The sequence below is a fragment of the Rhea pennata genome, chromosome 20 (genome assembly GCF_028389875.1).
Source record: "Rhea pennata isolate bPtePen1 chromosome 20, bPtePen1.pri, whole genome shotgun sequence".
Taxonomy (NCBI): domain Eukaryota; kingdom Metazoa; phylum Chordata; class Aves; order Rheiformes; family Rheidae; genus Rhea; species Rhea pennata.
The window spans coordinates 4578357-4593562 of record NC_084682.1 but is presented as its reverse complement, the minus strand read 5'-3'; the positions used below and the strand labels follow the sequence as shown (position 1 = coordinate 4593562).

Here is a 15206-nt window from a genome sequence, read left to right as displayed (position 1 = left end):
AGATGAACTTTTTTGTTTGTCATTTGAGATACACCTTGCATTAAGTGAGATGTAACTCCAGACAGTCACTTCCTGCAAGTTCTTGGCTTGCTAATATCCTGATCAAGTGCTCTAGAATAATGTAGAACTTAAAAAATCAGGAGACTTTTATTTGGGTAAAGTAAGGTGTAGGCGTGAATTAGGAGAAGTGGTTTTTGAGTCAGAGTCTGTATCCTTATTATTCTGTTTTATAGCCCTGAGGGGACCATTCTGTCATGAATTTATCTTTAGTTATTTGATCCGGCAAGGGTACATGCTTACCACTGCTACTCTATTAGCTCGCACGAAGGATAACTGCGCTGTGGATGTTATTGGCCCCACTTCTTCCAGTTATACAGTAAACGCTAGTGTGATTCAGTGGAACAGAATTTCTATTTGTCTAGTTTTCTTTTCAAACAACTCAGTGCTATATCTACCTACTTAATCTGTATTGAAAGAATATTATTCCTTAATTAAATATTCATTTAAGTATTCATTTTATGCCTTGAGTATTTGATCAGCCTCGCATACTTTCTGGCAAGCCTTATGCTTCCAATATGTTTTAAAAAAAGCTATTGTGAGTTTTATTCTTTTAATGAGATGACCACCAATGTCTCTCTAACTTGCTTTACTATAATCTTACATTGAACATACCACAGTTTACTCTGTTTTTCTCATTTGGGCTTGACTTCTGTATTTTGTATGATGATGTGTTACTTCTACTAATATCTTTGCTCTCGTGTTCGGCATTATGCTAGGTAATTCCTGGCTTTCTAAATATACAAATGCTTAATGAATATGTATTTTTTCAGTTTTTGACCTTCTCTGATTTGACTTCTGCAAATTAAACTGAAGTGTAATTAGTGGTGAAGGCTTATATCCTTGGGTAGCTTTCAGCAGACATTTTCTATCGCTAGTCTCTTCTGGCACCCTTTGCTTGCGTTTGTGGGTTTTATTGTTGAAAGCAGTAGTGTAGAAAAGCCCAGCTGTCTGACCTGGTGGGTTTCAGTTAGTTTCTTAGAATTGAAACTGTAACGCACACCTATATTTTTTTCTAATGTAAGTACAGCACACTTAATTTGATAACTAGTGTTCTAAAACCCCTGAGTTGCCTCTATTGGAAGACGCTCTGAGCAGGGAGTCAGGAGCAAAAAAATTAAATGGCTTGGCCTTGCAGCTTGGCCTTGCAGCATGGCAGCATCAGAGCTGAATGCAGTGTTGCGGAGTCTCGGGTTCCCAGACCAAATGCCATACGAGCACAAGAACGCGCACAAGAGTGAGGTTAGCTCCATGGCCGTCATTTCCCTTCTTCTTCTTCTCAGTACTGGTTGCCTGGTTGAGAATTGTTCCTTGCTTCGAAGAAGACTGAACTTCCTAGGGAAGTTGTTCCAGTGTATGTAGAGCTGTGTTTTTATTTTGTTTAAAAGAACTTTTGTTGGAAGCCTTTGTAAATACGTGGCATTGTTAGGCTGGTACTATTGCAATAGAGTTTACTAGTAAAATGGGATTTACAAAGCAAGGAGGTAGTTCAGGATGCTTTGCCTACCCTCTCAAAGAGATGCATGCCATGGCTCTGAAGCACGTTTGAGGAAACAGAAGCAAAGACTGAAATTTGCACGTTGCATCTCATAGCCCTGAATGCAGAATTTCACTTCTTCCATCTGTATATTAGTAACTAGGTTGGGAAATGGTTTCCATGAAATTGATTGCATAAACGCAGATTCAGCTCTGAGTAATATCAGAATCAGGAAAGACTCTAGATACATACAAGAACAGAGTTTGGCCTCCTGTTAGCATATCAGAGACTATTTAAAAAAAATGCTATACTGTATGTTTAAATGCAGGCTCAGTATACAGCGTCTAGGGTTGGAATCATGTAGAGCATGAGTTTTTGGTTGGAGTCATTCGTAAAATTTGGATTTTGAGTTTGGGACCAGAATCATTTAGTCTCATTCCTGAGAATACAGTGAAGTTTTCAAAGTTGTCATGTCATTGCTGGGGTATGGTGACACAGTCAGCTCAGTGCCTGAGTTCACAGCGTTTATCTTAGTAGCTTGCCTTTTATGCTGTTTTACTTGAAGACATCTTCAGTTGGTCACTTAGATTCAAATATATATTACATTCCTACTCTGTACGTTTATTGAAGCGTGTAAGAAATCAAGAGCTGAGATGATATTTTTCCACTGAGCAACTATGAAGGTTGGCTTGCCACAGTCTGGCAGCATCAACACCAGACTGTTCTTTTTGTGGACTGCCTTGCAAAAAGGAAGTGCACTTATGCAAACAAACAAACAAAAGTTAACTTTAGGATGCCAATTCAGTTACAGCTCTGTGAACAATGAGTAGAAGTTTTTCTCTTTTGTCTGTTTGATATCTACTGTGAGGTGATTCATTGGACTGTTTAGCAGAGCTGTGTCCCCAGCAGAATATTCGCCACGTTTGGCACAAATCTGCACCTTTTCTATTTTTTCTTAAGCATTCCACAAAATCTACATTCTCCTCTCATTACCAGGTTTATTTTATGACAGTACTGATCTTGTGGGGTACAGTCACTGTTGCTAAGATTTCAGTCGCCTTTGAATATCAACTTTAAAAGAAGTGAATCCATTGGTGAAAGATCCCTGAAGTGACACATCACTTGCACGAGCCCTGGTGTTTCATTCTCTCCAGGACCTTGTGTTACTTTATCTTCTACTAGCTTGGGCAAAAGGTCTTTTTTTCTGATCTTAATCAATGAAATCTCCATAGCTTAGTAACTCCTTTTCACCAACTGTCTCTGTACTGTCTGGGTGGGCAGGGTTCAGGAATAGCTGTCTCATCAGCCTGTGCTGTTAACTATGACTCTGCAGGTCACAGTCTGCTTTCATTTATTTATTTCTTTTCAGTGATCAAGTCTTTGAAGAGCTTTAATGTTGACACTGGCAAGAAGTGGATCACACCACACACAGCCTCTCTCTTGTGGCCCACAGTTCTTCAGCACTCAGATGGGAACATAACTATGTAAGGAACAGAAAGAAGAAAAATATTTAGGTTTTCCAGATCTTTATGAATGAGTGTGCCCTGAGGTCATGCGGTTTCTCATTCTCTAGAACCAGGCAGCAGAGATTGCTCTGCCTGGAGCCCAGCATTGCTCCCTAGCTCTTAGGGGCTGATGAGTGGTATTAGAGCTTCATTATCATCAAGTGAACGCTGTCAGCCTGTGAGCCTTTGCACTGCTTTTCCCCTCACCAACACCTAAGTCATAGCTGTGTACATACAGACTGTCTGCTTGTTTAACCAGATGGCAGACACAGCTGATCTTCTGCAGAGCTTCCTTGGCATAGTGTATGGTATCTGTGGCTGCAGCAGTCACGCCACCCACCAGCTGCCAGATATGTTGTGAGCTTGGTCTTGAGACCATAGAGCTGGAAACTGCTGTATTTTGACTTTGGGGTTTGTAGAGGAAGAGAACTAGATGACTTGGCTGGGAAACAGAAGACAGCCACAAATGGTTGCTATGGGGATGACCTATATTTTGCAGAGCAGTGTGGTCAGGCTGTGCAGCAGGTAGCATCTTTTAAGCTTTGGAGTAAATAAGGCAAAACCTTCTCTGCTCCCTCAGCAGAAAGTGGCTGACTCTAAGAACACTCTCTGTTTCATACAGCAGTGCTGCCATTTCCTAGTGTTGGGTTTGGAATTTCTCAGTGCATCTCCAGCCTCCCTCCGGTGTTTAACGGGCAAGTCACGTCCAGTCCTCCTCCTTGGTCTGGGATAGCTCCCTTGACTTTGTAGTTCAGACTTGCAGTGACACAGAAGTAGGGGATGAGAGTAACTCCCCTTCTTCAACCAGGTTCAGTCAGTTGCCAGACTCCTGATTGCAATGAAAAAAGACTGTCACAGAGGAGCTGTTGTCTGTAAGCTGGAAACTTCCCCTGCTGAAAGCCCAGTTACAGCCCATTCAGGACGATAGAGTGCAACAAAGGAGAAGAACCTCCTCCTCCCCATCCTTAAGGACTGAAGGAGAAGGTGAACAAACTTGGATATTGTGCGTTCCAATGACCCGTTTCTAAAAGACAAAATTTTCTAGTGGCGTCTTCTGGTGATGTCTGGGTGTTTAGCCAGCTTGGAGCACTCCCACTGCAGAAATTTTTAGCTTTCATACTAAAGCTTTAGATGAACAAATGGGAAGGGTGATGATTTGTCAGAGAAAGCAAGTGTCTCCCTCTTAGTGGCTGGTTCAGTTTAAAAACATACTCTTATCCAGTTAGTTAAGAGACATGTTGTCAGATAAGGGATGGCCACCCTGACACACAGATCATGCCTCTGTACTCTGCAATTGCAGGGATTTTGCCTGATTGTGCCACCTTTCAACATTTCTTTCTCATTCCACAGGATTTTGGCTACTTCCTCAGTAGACAAGGGGCTGGGCAGGCTGAATAAGTGCACTGTTTTGCAGGAAGAACTCCAGTGCCAGGAAATACTTCTGAGAGGTACAATCTGGTTCCCCCTTCTCAGTCCTTGCTTTGCCATGATATGAAGGAGTCTAGAGATTGGATGTTTCAGGGAGAACTGGGTGCACTGCTACATCCTTTAAGTCAGCACTTCGTGAAGTAGTAGTGCAGACCCATTCTTGTCCCAGTGGTTGAGAGTGATGTGTCTAGAGGCTGGAAGACCTCTTCTGCCCCAGTTAAGTCTTCACCTAAACTTTCTGAAATACAAGGCAGAGTTTTGTGTTTCCAGCATACTTATCACTGCTAATGTTGACAATGACTTCAATTCCAAGTCCTCCTTCTAAGAGAGCATGTATAACTATTCTCACTAGTTGTAGCCTTTGTATTTATTCTGTCTGCCTAAGGCTGACAAGTGCCATATCCATTTCAATTCTATTTTCACCTCTTCCTTCCTTCCTCATTCCTTCAATCATTCATTCTATTTCAGGAAATATTAAAGGCTCCAAAAACATCCAGGATGGTGGCATAGCTATTGATAGGAATGCAGACTGGATCCTGGTAAGGGACTGGGAACATCTTTGGCTGGGAATGACTGGATTTTTGCAAAATGCTGTGTATGTTTGCTGGGAAGTACAAATGAGCAGACGTAATAGATGGACAAAAGTTAATGGGTCTCAGCACGACACTGACTGGTTGTTAAGCCAGCTGGTGTGTTGCCAGGCAGGAGAGCAATCTCAGAAGGGCTCTTCTCATCAGCTGAGGAGGGACTGCAGTATAACCTGTACTTCACTGCAGCCAGCCCTGCTCTGGGGAGAGAAAAGGGAAGATAGGCAGCAGAGGCTTAGGAGAGCTGCTTGGCTTCTGGCTAATGCATTTGTAGTGTTATTCCCCCAACCCCAAGCCTTGCCACCAGCTCAAGGCTGGTCCTGAAGCAGGGTTCACATCAGGGCATGGTGACCACAGCTAGCTTTGTTGCTCTCATTAGGAGGCTTTTAGTGCTGTGCAGGGAATGCTGAAGATATGCCAGACTACATCTTTGGTCATCGTCTATGCACACTGTTCATTAGCCTTCCCCACCACCCTCACAGGCTTGCCTGCAGAAGAAGCACCGCCGGGCCTTCACCACTACAGAGGACATGAATGGAGTCTGTACTCTGCTTACTCCCGACTTGCGCAGCACAGCATTCCTCAACCTCACCAAGATAGGTATAGGAGCAAAACCAGTACTGTGTCTTTGCAGAGGAACAGAAATAACAGCACAAGGCCCTGCTTTTTCAAGAGCAGAGGCCTTCTGATCCCCTAGTGAGCAAATTCTGTGGCCACAGAAGAGACTTAGAATGGAATTTTAACATGTATTATTGTGACTTCAGTGGGGTTATGTGTTCAGCCTTGAAGACAAGAGCCTAGCTCTAGGGATTTTCTGTTGTGGTGTCCTTTGCACAGAATCATAGAATCAGTAAGGTTGGAAGGGATCTCTGGAGATCATCTAGTCCAACCTCCCTTAGCAGGGTGACCTAGAGCATGTTAGACAGGGTTGCGTCCAGGCGGGCCTTGAAGATCTCCAGAGAAGGAGACTCCACAAACTCTCTGGGCAACCTGTTCCAGTGCTCTGTCACTCTCGCAGTGAAGAATTTCCCCCTCACTCTCAGGCAGAACTTCCTGTGCTCCAATTTCTGCCCATTGCCTCTTGTCCTGTCACGTGGAACAACTGAAAAGAGTTTGTCCCTGTCCCCTTGACACCCTCCCTTCAGGGACTTATACACATTGATAGGATCCCCCCCCAGTCTTCTCTTCCCCAGGCTGAAGAGGCCCAGCTCTCGCAGCTGTTCCTCATAGGGCAGGTGCTCCAGCCCTCTGATCATCTTCGCAGCCCCACACCGGACTCTTCCAGTAGCTTCACATCTCTCTTGGACTGGGGAGCCCAGAACTGGACACAATACTTGAGATGAGGCCTCCCCAGGGCGGAGTAGAGGGGCAGGATCACCTCCCTCGACCTGCTGGCAACACTCTTCCTAATGCACACCAGGATACCATTGGCTTTCTTGGCCACAAGGGCACATTGCTGGCTCATGGTCAAGAGCCTGGGTTTAGAAAAGCACTGGCATGCTTAGCTAATGGATGTAACGGACACAAGGATTTTTTAAAGTGCATAGGTTCTCAAGGCTGTTTCTTCTAACTTGACTGGACTGGGCTATTGTGGCACTGAGATGAAGAGAGTAGAGGGCTAGTCTGACTCTCTAGCCTTGCTCTGCATACAGTCACTGCAAAGAAGCTAAGTTTAAATTACACATCTAGATGGTCTGGTTCCATTTTCAGTTGCCTAAATTCTATTAAAAGTCTGGCCCTTGGTCTTTCCGCAAATTCAAGAACGTGAGTGAAAACAAAGTCTGAGATTAAGGTGTATCAATTAGAAAAAGTATTTTTAAAAGGTAGATAGTATTTTCTTTCTTGCTTTTTAAATTCTTTAGTTGAGACCAAATTAAACAGCAGTAGAAGTAAAAACAGCAAAACCAAGATTACTGACATCGACAACACAAACAGCATCAGCAGTGCTTGTGGTGAGGTTTTGGGCCCTGCAGGGAAGTTCCACATGTGCAAAGGTAAGTGCTGGGCTTGAAGAAGTGTCATTTTCTTGTGTCTTAGCTTAGTTTTAAGCAATTTGTGTTCTTCTGGTGGGGAAGAGCTGAGGAGAGAAAAGGTTGAGGTTTTGAAGGTAAATTTGAAGGTAATAACGGCAGGTTTCAATCATTATTGCAGTTGTCACTAATTGAAATTATCTAAACCTGTCACTGCAGTGTAAACAAAATCATCACTTAGACCTGCTTTCAAAATGACTGGATGGTGTTGTAGTAAAATGTTTGGTTGTTTGATAGCATTTCAACATTCTTGAGTCTTTGCTAAATGTTAGGCTGTCTAGGTGTCCTTTCAAATGTCTTTTTATATTTAACTGCATTGACAGAACTGGGAACAGAGATTGCTGTCATTCTGGATGGATCAGAGAGCATCAAGCAAGATGATTTCCAAAATGCCAAGAATGCTGTCCTTAATATAATGAAGTCGATGTGGCAGAAATGCCCAAAGGTGTGTGAACCTCCTCAGCTTGTAATCTAGTAGGCTGGACCAGGGTTCTAATGAACAACAGAAACTCGTAACCATTTAGTTTGCAAAACTTAACTAATAGCTTGCATAACTATTGCTTTTTAAATATGATACTGATAATCATTTTATATATTCTAGTGCATGAGTTAAATCTTACTGAGCCAAAGAATAGCTGAAGAGGGGAGGGGAACACTTGGGAGTGGATTTTCATGCCAGAAGCATGCTTAGATATTTTAACATGCAAACCTTCAAGGGCACATTGAAACAATCCACACAAAAATAAAGGGAGAGATATCTAAACCATTAATTTAAATCACTTACAGCCTGGATCCAGGGACAATGTGAACCATGTTGTCATGAAAGGTCTAGCCAGATAGATAAATACAGGAAATTCAGACAGAAAAATCATTGTCTTGAGCAAAGAAAATGAAGTCAGCTCCTGGATTTGATCCAGAAAAGATCACTAGAATACAAATGTGTGATGGGCTCAGAGGAATAAAGCTAATTGGTCTGCCTGCCAGACCAATATCTGCCTGCAATATCTGCTTTCTGTGTTTGTGCGGCAGAGTTTGGCACTCCATGCTAATTTTGGCACTCCAAGGATCTTCTTATGGTTCCTGCCTTAGATCTTGCCTAACCATCTCTGGTTTTGCCATCTGCTTTCTCCAGATTAGGTTTGCTGTGATACAGTATGGTGCAGAGATCCAAACCACAGTGAGCCTGCAAGAAAGCTGCCACAGATCAGCAGCTCTCTTCAAGGTCCAAAACATGAAGCAGCAGGGCTCCAAGACTGACATTGCAGCCACACTGTACCATGTGCTGTGAGTTCACATGTCCCAAGGACTTCTAGGAATACTTAGGCAGTTGCTTGGGTTTCATGTGCATCAATCCAGCCTCAGTACTGCCTTTCCCTATTCTTATTTTTCTCACACTCTCAAAACTCTCAATTTTCTCTTTCCAATGCTTCCCTTAGTCACAGACTCTGCCAGAGGCCTATGAATCTCTGTGGGGATCCACTGGGTCTGATTCTGGCCTCCACTAGGATAAATTGTCAAAAGGCAAAACATGAATTCCTCCTGGCTGATATAGGGGCCTCAGAATGAAAATTCATAGTTATCTGGGTCTTGGCTTGAGCATGTGTGTGTTTGCAGATTGAGGCCTTTCCCATCTTTCTCACTGGTGTGCTGCATCTCCCTGGGACTCATGTTTCCTTTCTTGACCCTGTTTTCTTCTCAGTAATATGACTCTAACAAGATTGATCTCCTCTGTGAAATGTCCCATATGATGCTGGTGAAAGTGGCATGTAATAGCTACCAGCTAGGGAGAGCCAATGTATCTGGAAAGTGTAAAGCTATCTGCGAGTGGGTGTGCATATTTCCCTTGCATATCTGCAGTGCATAAAATCTCTCATGGACTGAAAGCTCAATGAACATCAACACCCTGCCAGGAACACTGATACTTCTAGCTCTGCAGGCATGGCAGAGCATCCCAACATTTCTAGGCTTGCGTTTCCACAGGGACAAAGTCTTCAATGAAAGCCATGGTTCCAGCCAGACTGATGACAAGATAATCATCGTCCTGGCATCTGGGCAGATGTTTCTGGATAATCACCAATTGAGAAACGTCATGGACTCCCTGGAAACAGCTAAGATCAAACTCTATGCTCCTGCGGTGAGTAGGAAGCAACATCAAAGCCACACTGTTTTGCATTAAACTCTCATATAGGGGAGTAATGTTTCCCTCCACACCATGTCTATCTTTATGCTTTACCAATAGGTAGAAGAAAAAGTAATCTGGCATCAAATGTGCAGAATGTCCAATCTGAGATGCCCAGGCTCCATTGACTCACATAGGCCTCTATCTTCTTAATGCCAGAGAGCTTATTTGGGGGGGGTTTAAGGAATATGTCATAGAAACAAAGAGCATCCACTGTCCCGTTGTTCTAGAGTTGTTATTACCTTTTTCTTTGCAAATAAGTGTTTTCTCTGGAATCTAGGATCAGGGCTGCTTTACTAAGCTTTCAGAAAACTGCCTCCCCTTTCAAGCTTGAGATTTTTAATGACAAATTGAGAATTTGTTGTTTGTTTCCTTCTGTGTATGAAATGTGTTTGATCTCCCTAGCTGATGGCTTTTTCCCCAGATTGGAGAGTTTATTAGCAACCAGTGGGCCCCAGAAGAGTTGCAAAAAGCCAGAAGTAAATGGTTTATGCTGTCCACATATGAAGATTTTCAAAGTTTCCTTTTAGAGCTGGAGAGAAATACTTTGAATGTTTTAGGTAGGTGAAAGACCAATCCTGACACACGTCTATCCTGACACAGACTGAATTTGCGATGATGAGCGAACAGAAGATAGTTTCATTGCTCAAGGAATGTAAATACATCTCCAAGTCTTAGCTTGTACTTGTAGTTACCTGCCCAGCAACAGCAAAACAAATAAAAATGGTCTCTATTACATTAACAGCAGTTGTCTTAGCCAACCAGCCTGGAGGACAAGAGATTGTATTCTGTAATAGTTACCTGCAGTGATAACATTGGCCTGGAAAAATGGGTGGGCTGTGCAGGCAAGAATGCAAGGTTTTACTTCACCTTTTGCTTTCTCTCCCACTTCCTTGTCAGTTACCCTCAAACTCATTTCTTGTTTTAGCCAAAAATGTTCCAACTGAAGCACCAGAGCATGGAAATGTTAATGACAATGATGGCAAGCTCCCTTCCTGGATGCAGGAAGACAAAGAGGAGGAGGAGGAAAATGATTTGCGTATGTGAAATATCTTTTAACAGAATCATGCTATAAACTGTCATTGCTGCGCTGTGAGTTTCCAGAACTGGGCTGTGGCTCGCACCGAAATGGCCGGCTGGCAATCTGGTGTAGTTCGGTTTCTGCTGGAGAGAGACTACTTGTGCATAGAGGGGTAACACTTGGTTCTGAGCAAGATTGCTGAACTCCTGGGAGCATTTTCCTCATTCATTTACTTTCCATATCCTGACAGGCTCTGGAACAGAGATTGTTTTTATTTTGGATGGATCAGGGAGCATTGAACCAGAAGATTTTGAAAAAGCAAAGGCTTTCATCCACAAGATGATGAAAACACTGTATGAGAAGTGCTTTGAGGTACTCCCTACTTGCTTTCTTTAGTTGGCTGAAAGTACGGAGGATATTGTGCTTCATTAAGCTGCCTCTTCACCAGAAGTTGTGACTATGCAGGTTTATTTCCATTAGGATGGGAAATTGCTTCTGCAGCTCGCATGTGTTCTTGACATAATTTTGCTTACTGCCTAGGAATAAGTTCTCAGTCTTGATCCCAAGAACACTAGAAATAAAAAGCTTGTGGTTTGAATGTTCAGCAATCACTACCTCTGCTATGCTGTTGTACTTGAAGCCCAGAGAGCACCATCTCTGCTTTCTCTTAAGGTGACAGTCATGACTGTTGTCTGTTGCTATATTGTGATATTTACATCTGTAGTCACAGGAACACTGATAAGACTACCTGTTCTGCCAGACACCTTATCAGTTTTGTTATCTGCAGTCACTTATTTTGTATTAAGGTGCTGTACTGCTTTCTTTGCTGAGATTGAAGACATTCACCGACTTTAGCAAAGTCTATAACTCTCAACTGCCCAAAGCATCAGCATATTTCACGTTTCTGTTGGCATTTCTGGGCTGGCTGCCGCAGAGAGCCCTAATTCTCTGAATCAACAGTTGTCACTAGCAGGTGCTTATCTGCTGCTTCCTTACAGTGTGATTTTGCCGTGGTGCAGTACGGGTTTGAAATGAGAACAGAGTTTGACCTGCGAGAAAACTGGAATCCAAATGCCACCCTCCAGAAAGTTCTTGATATTGTGCAGGTGTGCAATGTGACCAAAACAGCATCTGCCATGCAGCATGCTCTGTAAGTAACAAAAGAGGGCCCAAGAAACAAAGGGGAAGAATTTCTGGGGCATTTCTTGAGAAAGGAGGATGAACTTCTATGGATATTCAGGTCCTGAAAGCAGTCCCATTTATCTGGTAATAGTTGAACGGCAGGCAGCAATTCCTGCACCATATTTTAAGAGGATTCTAAAGACTAACTGTCAGTGCAGTGCCTAATTCTTGATATGAGACGAGAGACAGGGGACTCAAGAAATGATCAAAGGCTCAGCACCCAGCGAAGTGCAAGAGAAACCTGAGGAACAGAACCAGAAATTTAGCCTAAAGTCTCTTAAACCTCAGCAATAAGGAAGGCCTGTGAACTGGGAATGGTGTCTAGACCTTTTTTAGTAGAATTAACTATGTACACAAATCCAGCCCATTAGCAGTTATGGAAGTCTCTTCATGAGGGAGCTGTGGTGTGTGGTGAGTTCCTTGTCAGGTACTTGGCCACATCTCTGCAAATCTTTATAGCATTTAATTCAGGAAAAGTTCTCTTTCTTCTTGGGGCCTCCCAAGCGTGACAGAGAACAGGGCTACCATGAAATGTACCTGCTCTCAAGCCTCAGGAGTAAGGCAGAGTGATCTGTTTTCCCTCATCCTTACTGATGTCTAGATGTTCTAGACTGGGCAGGAGCCCTTTGCTGGAACAGATGTTAACTTAGTACTTCTTCCAGAAACTGTGAAGAGAACAGATTTGCCTGGCTTCTTGGTTCCTTGCTATGACTGTTAGCCACAAATGCATAATTCAGCAAGACTCTCCCTCTATCCCAAGGAGGGAAGCTTCAATTTTTATCCGAAGTTCTTTATTTCAATGTTTTACCAGGGATTCTATCTTCACTGAAAGTCATGGATCCCAGAAGAACGCAGCCAAGGTCATGATTGTGCTTACAGATGGGGAAATACTCCTGGATGAAATGAACTTGACAACAGTGATAAATTCACCCAAAATGGCAGGAATTGAGCGCTATGCCATTGGGGTAAGCTGGGAACATACCTGGAGTGCAGCTTGCTTTCATTCATGGGTACCACCAGGAGAGAGAAAAGGAGAAACTTATCCCTGCATGGATCTAGTAAATGCAGGGAAGGAGCATGTGCAAAATAAATAGCTGAAAGATAATACTATAGTATGAGCTGATACTGAAATAAGCAAATATGATTAAAGCTTGTTTATGTCCAAAATTAGTTGTTGGATAGGACAAATATATATGCAGCAGATATAGTATACGCCTGTTATGTGAGGATGTTCTGCAAAAACCTGGTTCCAGGAGAGACTGAGTGCCTGGTTCACTAGTTTCCGAAGCAATTGCTTTTTCTGGGATTACATAGGATGGCTGAAGCCTTGTTCTTACCATAAACTGTTAAATGACTCTAGTCCCAGGAGGTAACAGTATGCACATTCTGAAGATTGTTTCTTTTGACTGATTTGTCTCTTCTGCAGGTGGGAGATGCCTTCAAGAAACCAAAGGCTCTAAATGAATTGCGATTGATTGCGTCTGGTCCAGATGATACTAACGTATTTCAAGTGACCAACTATTCAGCATTAGATGGGCTGCTTTCAACACTGCAGCAGAGCATTATTGGTATAGAAGGTAACGATCTTGGTATGATCTTTCTGCCTCTGTAGTCCCTTCTAGGAGATAAGGAGAAAGTATCTCACCCTGTTTCCATTGCATCCTCAGGTACTCAAGGTGATGCTCTAGAATATGAGCTTGCGCAAGCTGGTTTCAGTGTGCAGATTTTAGATAAGGCAAGTGTTCTGCATTTAACCCTTCTAAATGGCTGTATGTTATGATACTGTTTTGGTATTTGTAACAATTCAGGAGGTCTCCTCCAAAAAATGACACTGATAGAGAAGTTTGAAAACCATGTAGTCAAATCTCCTTTCAAGTCACTGCTTGCTTTGAATGTGTCAGATAAGCAAAAATACTGTTTTTATATAGTCAGTTGTGGATTTTATTTTAAGGTGTGATTTATCATATAGACCTTTTGTGTCTAATCCACATTGCCTGTTAATGCAGTAGAAGTATATAATATGAATTTATTAGTATTTTTAATATTATGCCCAATACATTTAGATACAAAAGAAATACATGCTGATAAGGCAAACTGGTTCACCTAAGAGTGCAAAGCAAAAGATTAGACCATGGGCATTTGGCATCCAGACCTCTGTTCTAACCACTGCATCCTTTTTCTTCCATTGGACAAAAGATGTAACTCCAGCTGACAACTTTGATTTTTCTGTCACTCACATCTCTAAGGCACAAGTCAGGAGGTCCAATAAGTTGCAGATGAAATAATTCTACTCTTTCAGAGTCCTCTGGCTTAAAACCTTGAATGATCTTTGTCCTTGTCAGGAGATAAAAAGCAATAGAGAAAGCTGAGGAAGCTAATAAGCATTTAGCAGTCTTGGTTACAAGGCTAACAATGACCCAGTTTTGCAAAAAAATATCATCTCGGGAGCTGGAAGATGTGTAGCTGCTCATCTGAAAATGGGAGTCACCTTGCCTTTCCTCAAAATCTGGCAGGGACTGGTAGAACTGCCCAAGCTCCAGAGCCCAGGGAGCAGTGCAGGAGTTGTAAGCTAGAAAACACTGCTATCCACTACATTTCTTTGTGATATGCCAGAATTCACTAGGCCTGGGGATTGCCCTGTATTAGTTTCTTTTAATCTGCAATATGTTACTTCTGCAGCAAGTCGTAATGTTTGGTGCTGTGGGGGCCTTTGACTGGTCTGGTGGAATTCTGCTGTATGAACTGGCAACCAAGACAGCTGTTTTCCTGAATGAGTCTAAAGAGGAAGCAAAAAAAGCAAAATACAGTTACTTAGGTAAGCAGTTTACCTTTCTTTGAGATTAAGTGATGATCTGACTGCAGTTTTGCTGTTTGTCTGTGTTTTAGTGCACAGTGTGCCAGCACTGTCAGAATTAACCTGACATAGACCGTCTCCTGCAGGATCTTGCTGAATTTCTGATATTTTCTCTAGCAGGGAAACAGATTCTGATATAAAGACTCCTTGTCTCCTTGTTGCTGGGGAGATAGGTCTTTTTTTCACTTACGAATTATGTTGCCTTGTGGTATTCTGTTAACATGTGCTATTTGGTTGTACACAGTACAATGAAGGGCATTTTTGAGAATTGATAAGGATAAATATTCAGCTTGTATGAGTGTCTGGAGAACAAATAGCTTGTGAATCAATGCTGTTCTTGGCTTAGTGACAAATAAAGCTTTGCTTATTCACCCCAGCACTTCACAGTCTCTTGAACCTCTATCTCCTGACTGTAGCTTTGGTCCTAAAGTCTTTCTGGGTATTGTCAGGTGCTGCAGACTGTCTGTATCTTCAGGATAGTCCTTTTCCCATTACCTCCTGGTTACAAAAACCCCAGAACGGTTCTATTTTTGCATTTTAAGTGGAGTATAACGTTTCCTTCACTTCTGCATAGGCTGTTATACCTCCCAGCTTGCAGAGATAACAATGAGAAACAAGGCATATAGGTTGGATAATCACTCAGGAACTGTGGTAAATGTCAAGAAAAGTCAGCAGAAATTCAAGTAGATTTTTCAGAGCAGAGGCTGCAGAGGCCCGAATTTATTCAATTACCAGACAAGATGTTAAGAGAAGAAAACCTCAGCCTCACTGACTTTTCTCTCAGAGAAGTTATCTGCTGTTTCCTAATCAGTATTTTCTTGAGAGGCTCTAGGATCAAACACCTGGGCCAGAACAGTTTGACTTGGTGTGAAGTCTTGTTTCTCAT

The 15206-nt window shown here is 42.5% G+C and overlaps 1 protein-coding gene across 1 annotated transcript in view; it reads left to right on the top strand.

Annotated features, from left to right (window-relative positions):
• The first annotated feature begins 1209 nt into the window (after window positions 1–1209).
• The window catches only part of ITGAE (integrin subunit alpha E), a 31129-nt gene continuing 17132 nt past the window's right edge, over window positions 1210–15206 (top strand). Inside the window, exons 1-17 of the mRNA XM_062592812.1 lie at window positions 1210–1411; window positions 2904–3018; window positions 4390–4487; window positions 4936–5006; window positions 5537–5654; window positions 6917–7048; window positions 7408–7529; window positions 8217–8368; window positions 9065–9218; window positions 9688–9823; window positions 10192–10302; window positions 10535–10656; window positions 11283–11434; window positions 12278–12431; window positions 12893–13043; window positions 13134–13205; window positions 14150–14281. Coding sequence (XP_062448796.1) covers window positions 1210–1411; window positions 2904–3018; window positions 4390–4487; window positions 4936–5006; window positions 5537–5654; window positions 6917–7048; window positions 7408–7529; window positions 8217–8368; window positions 9065–9218; window positions 9688–9823; window positions 10192–10302; window positions 10535–10656; window positions 11283–11434; window positions 12278–12431; window positions 12893–13043; window positions 13134–13205; window positions 14150–14281 — 2194 coding nt within the window. The remainder of the gene's footprint in view (window positions 1412–2903; window positions 3019–4389; window positions 4488–4935; window positions 5007–5536; window positions 5655–6916; window positions 7049–7407; window positions 7530–8216; window positions 8369–9064; window positions 9219–9687; window positions 9824–10191; window positions 10303–10534; window positions 10657–11282; window positions 11435–12277; window positions 12432–12892; window positions 13044–13133; window positions 13206–14149; window positions 14282–15206) is intronic.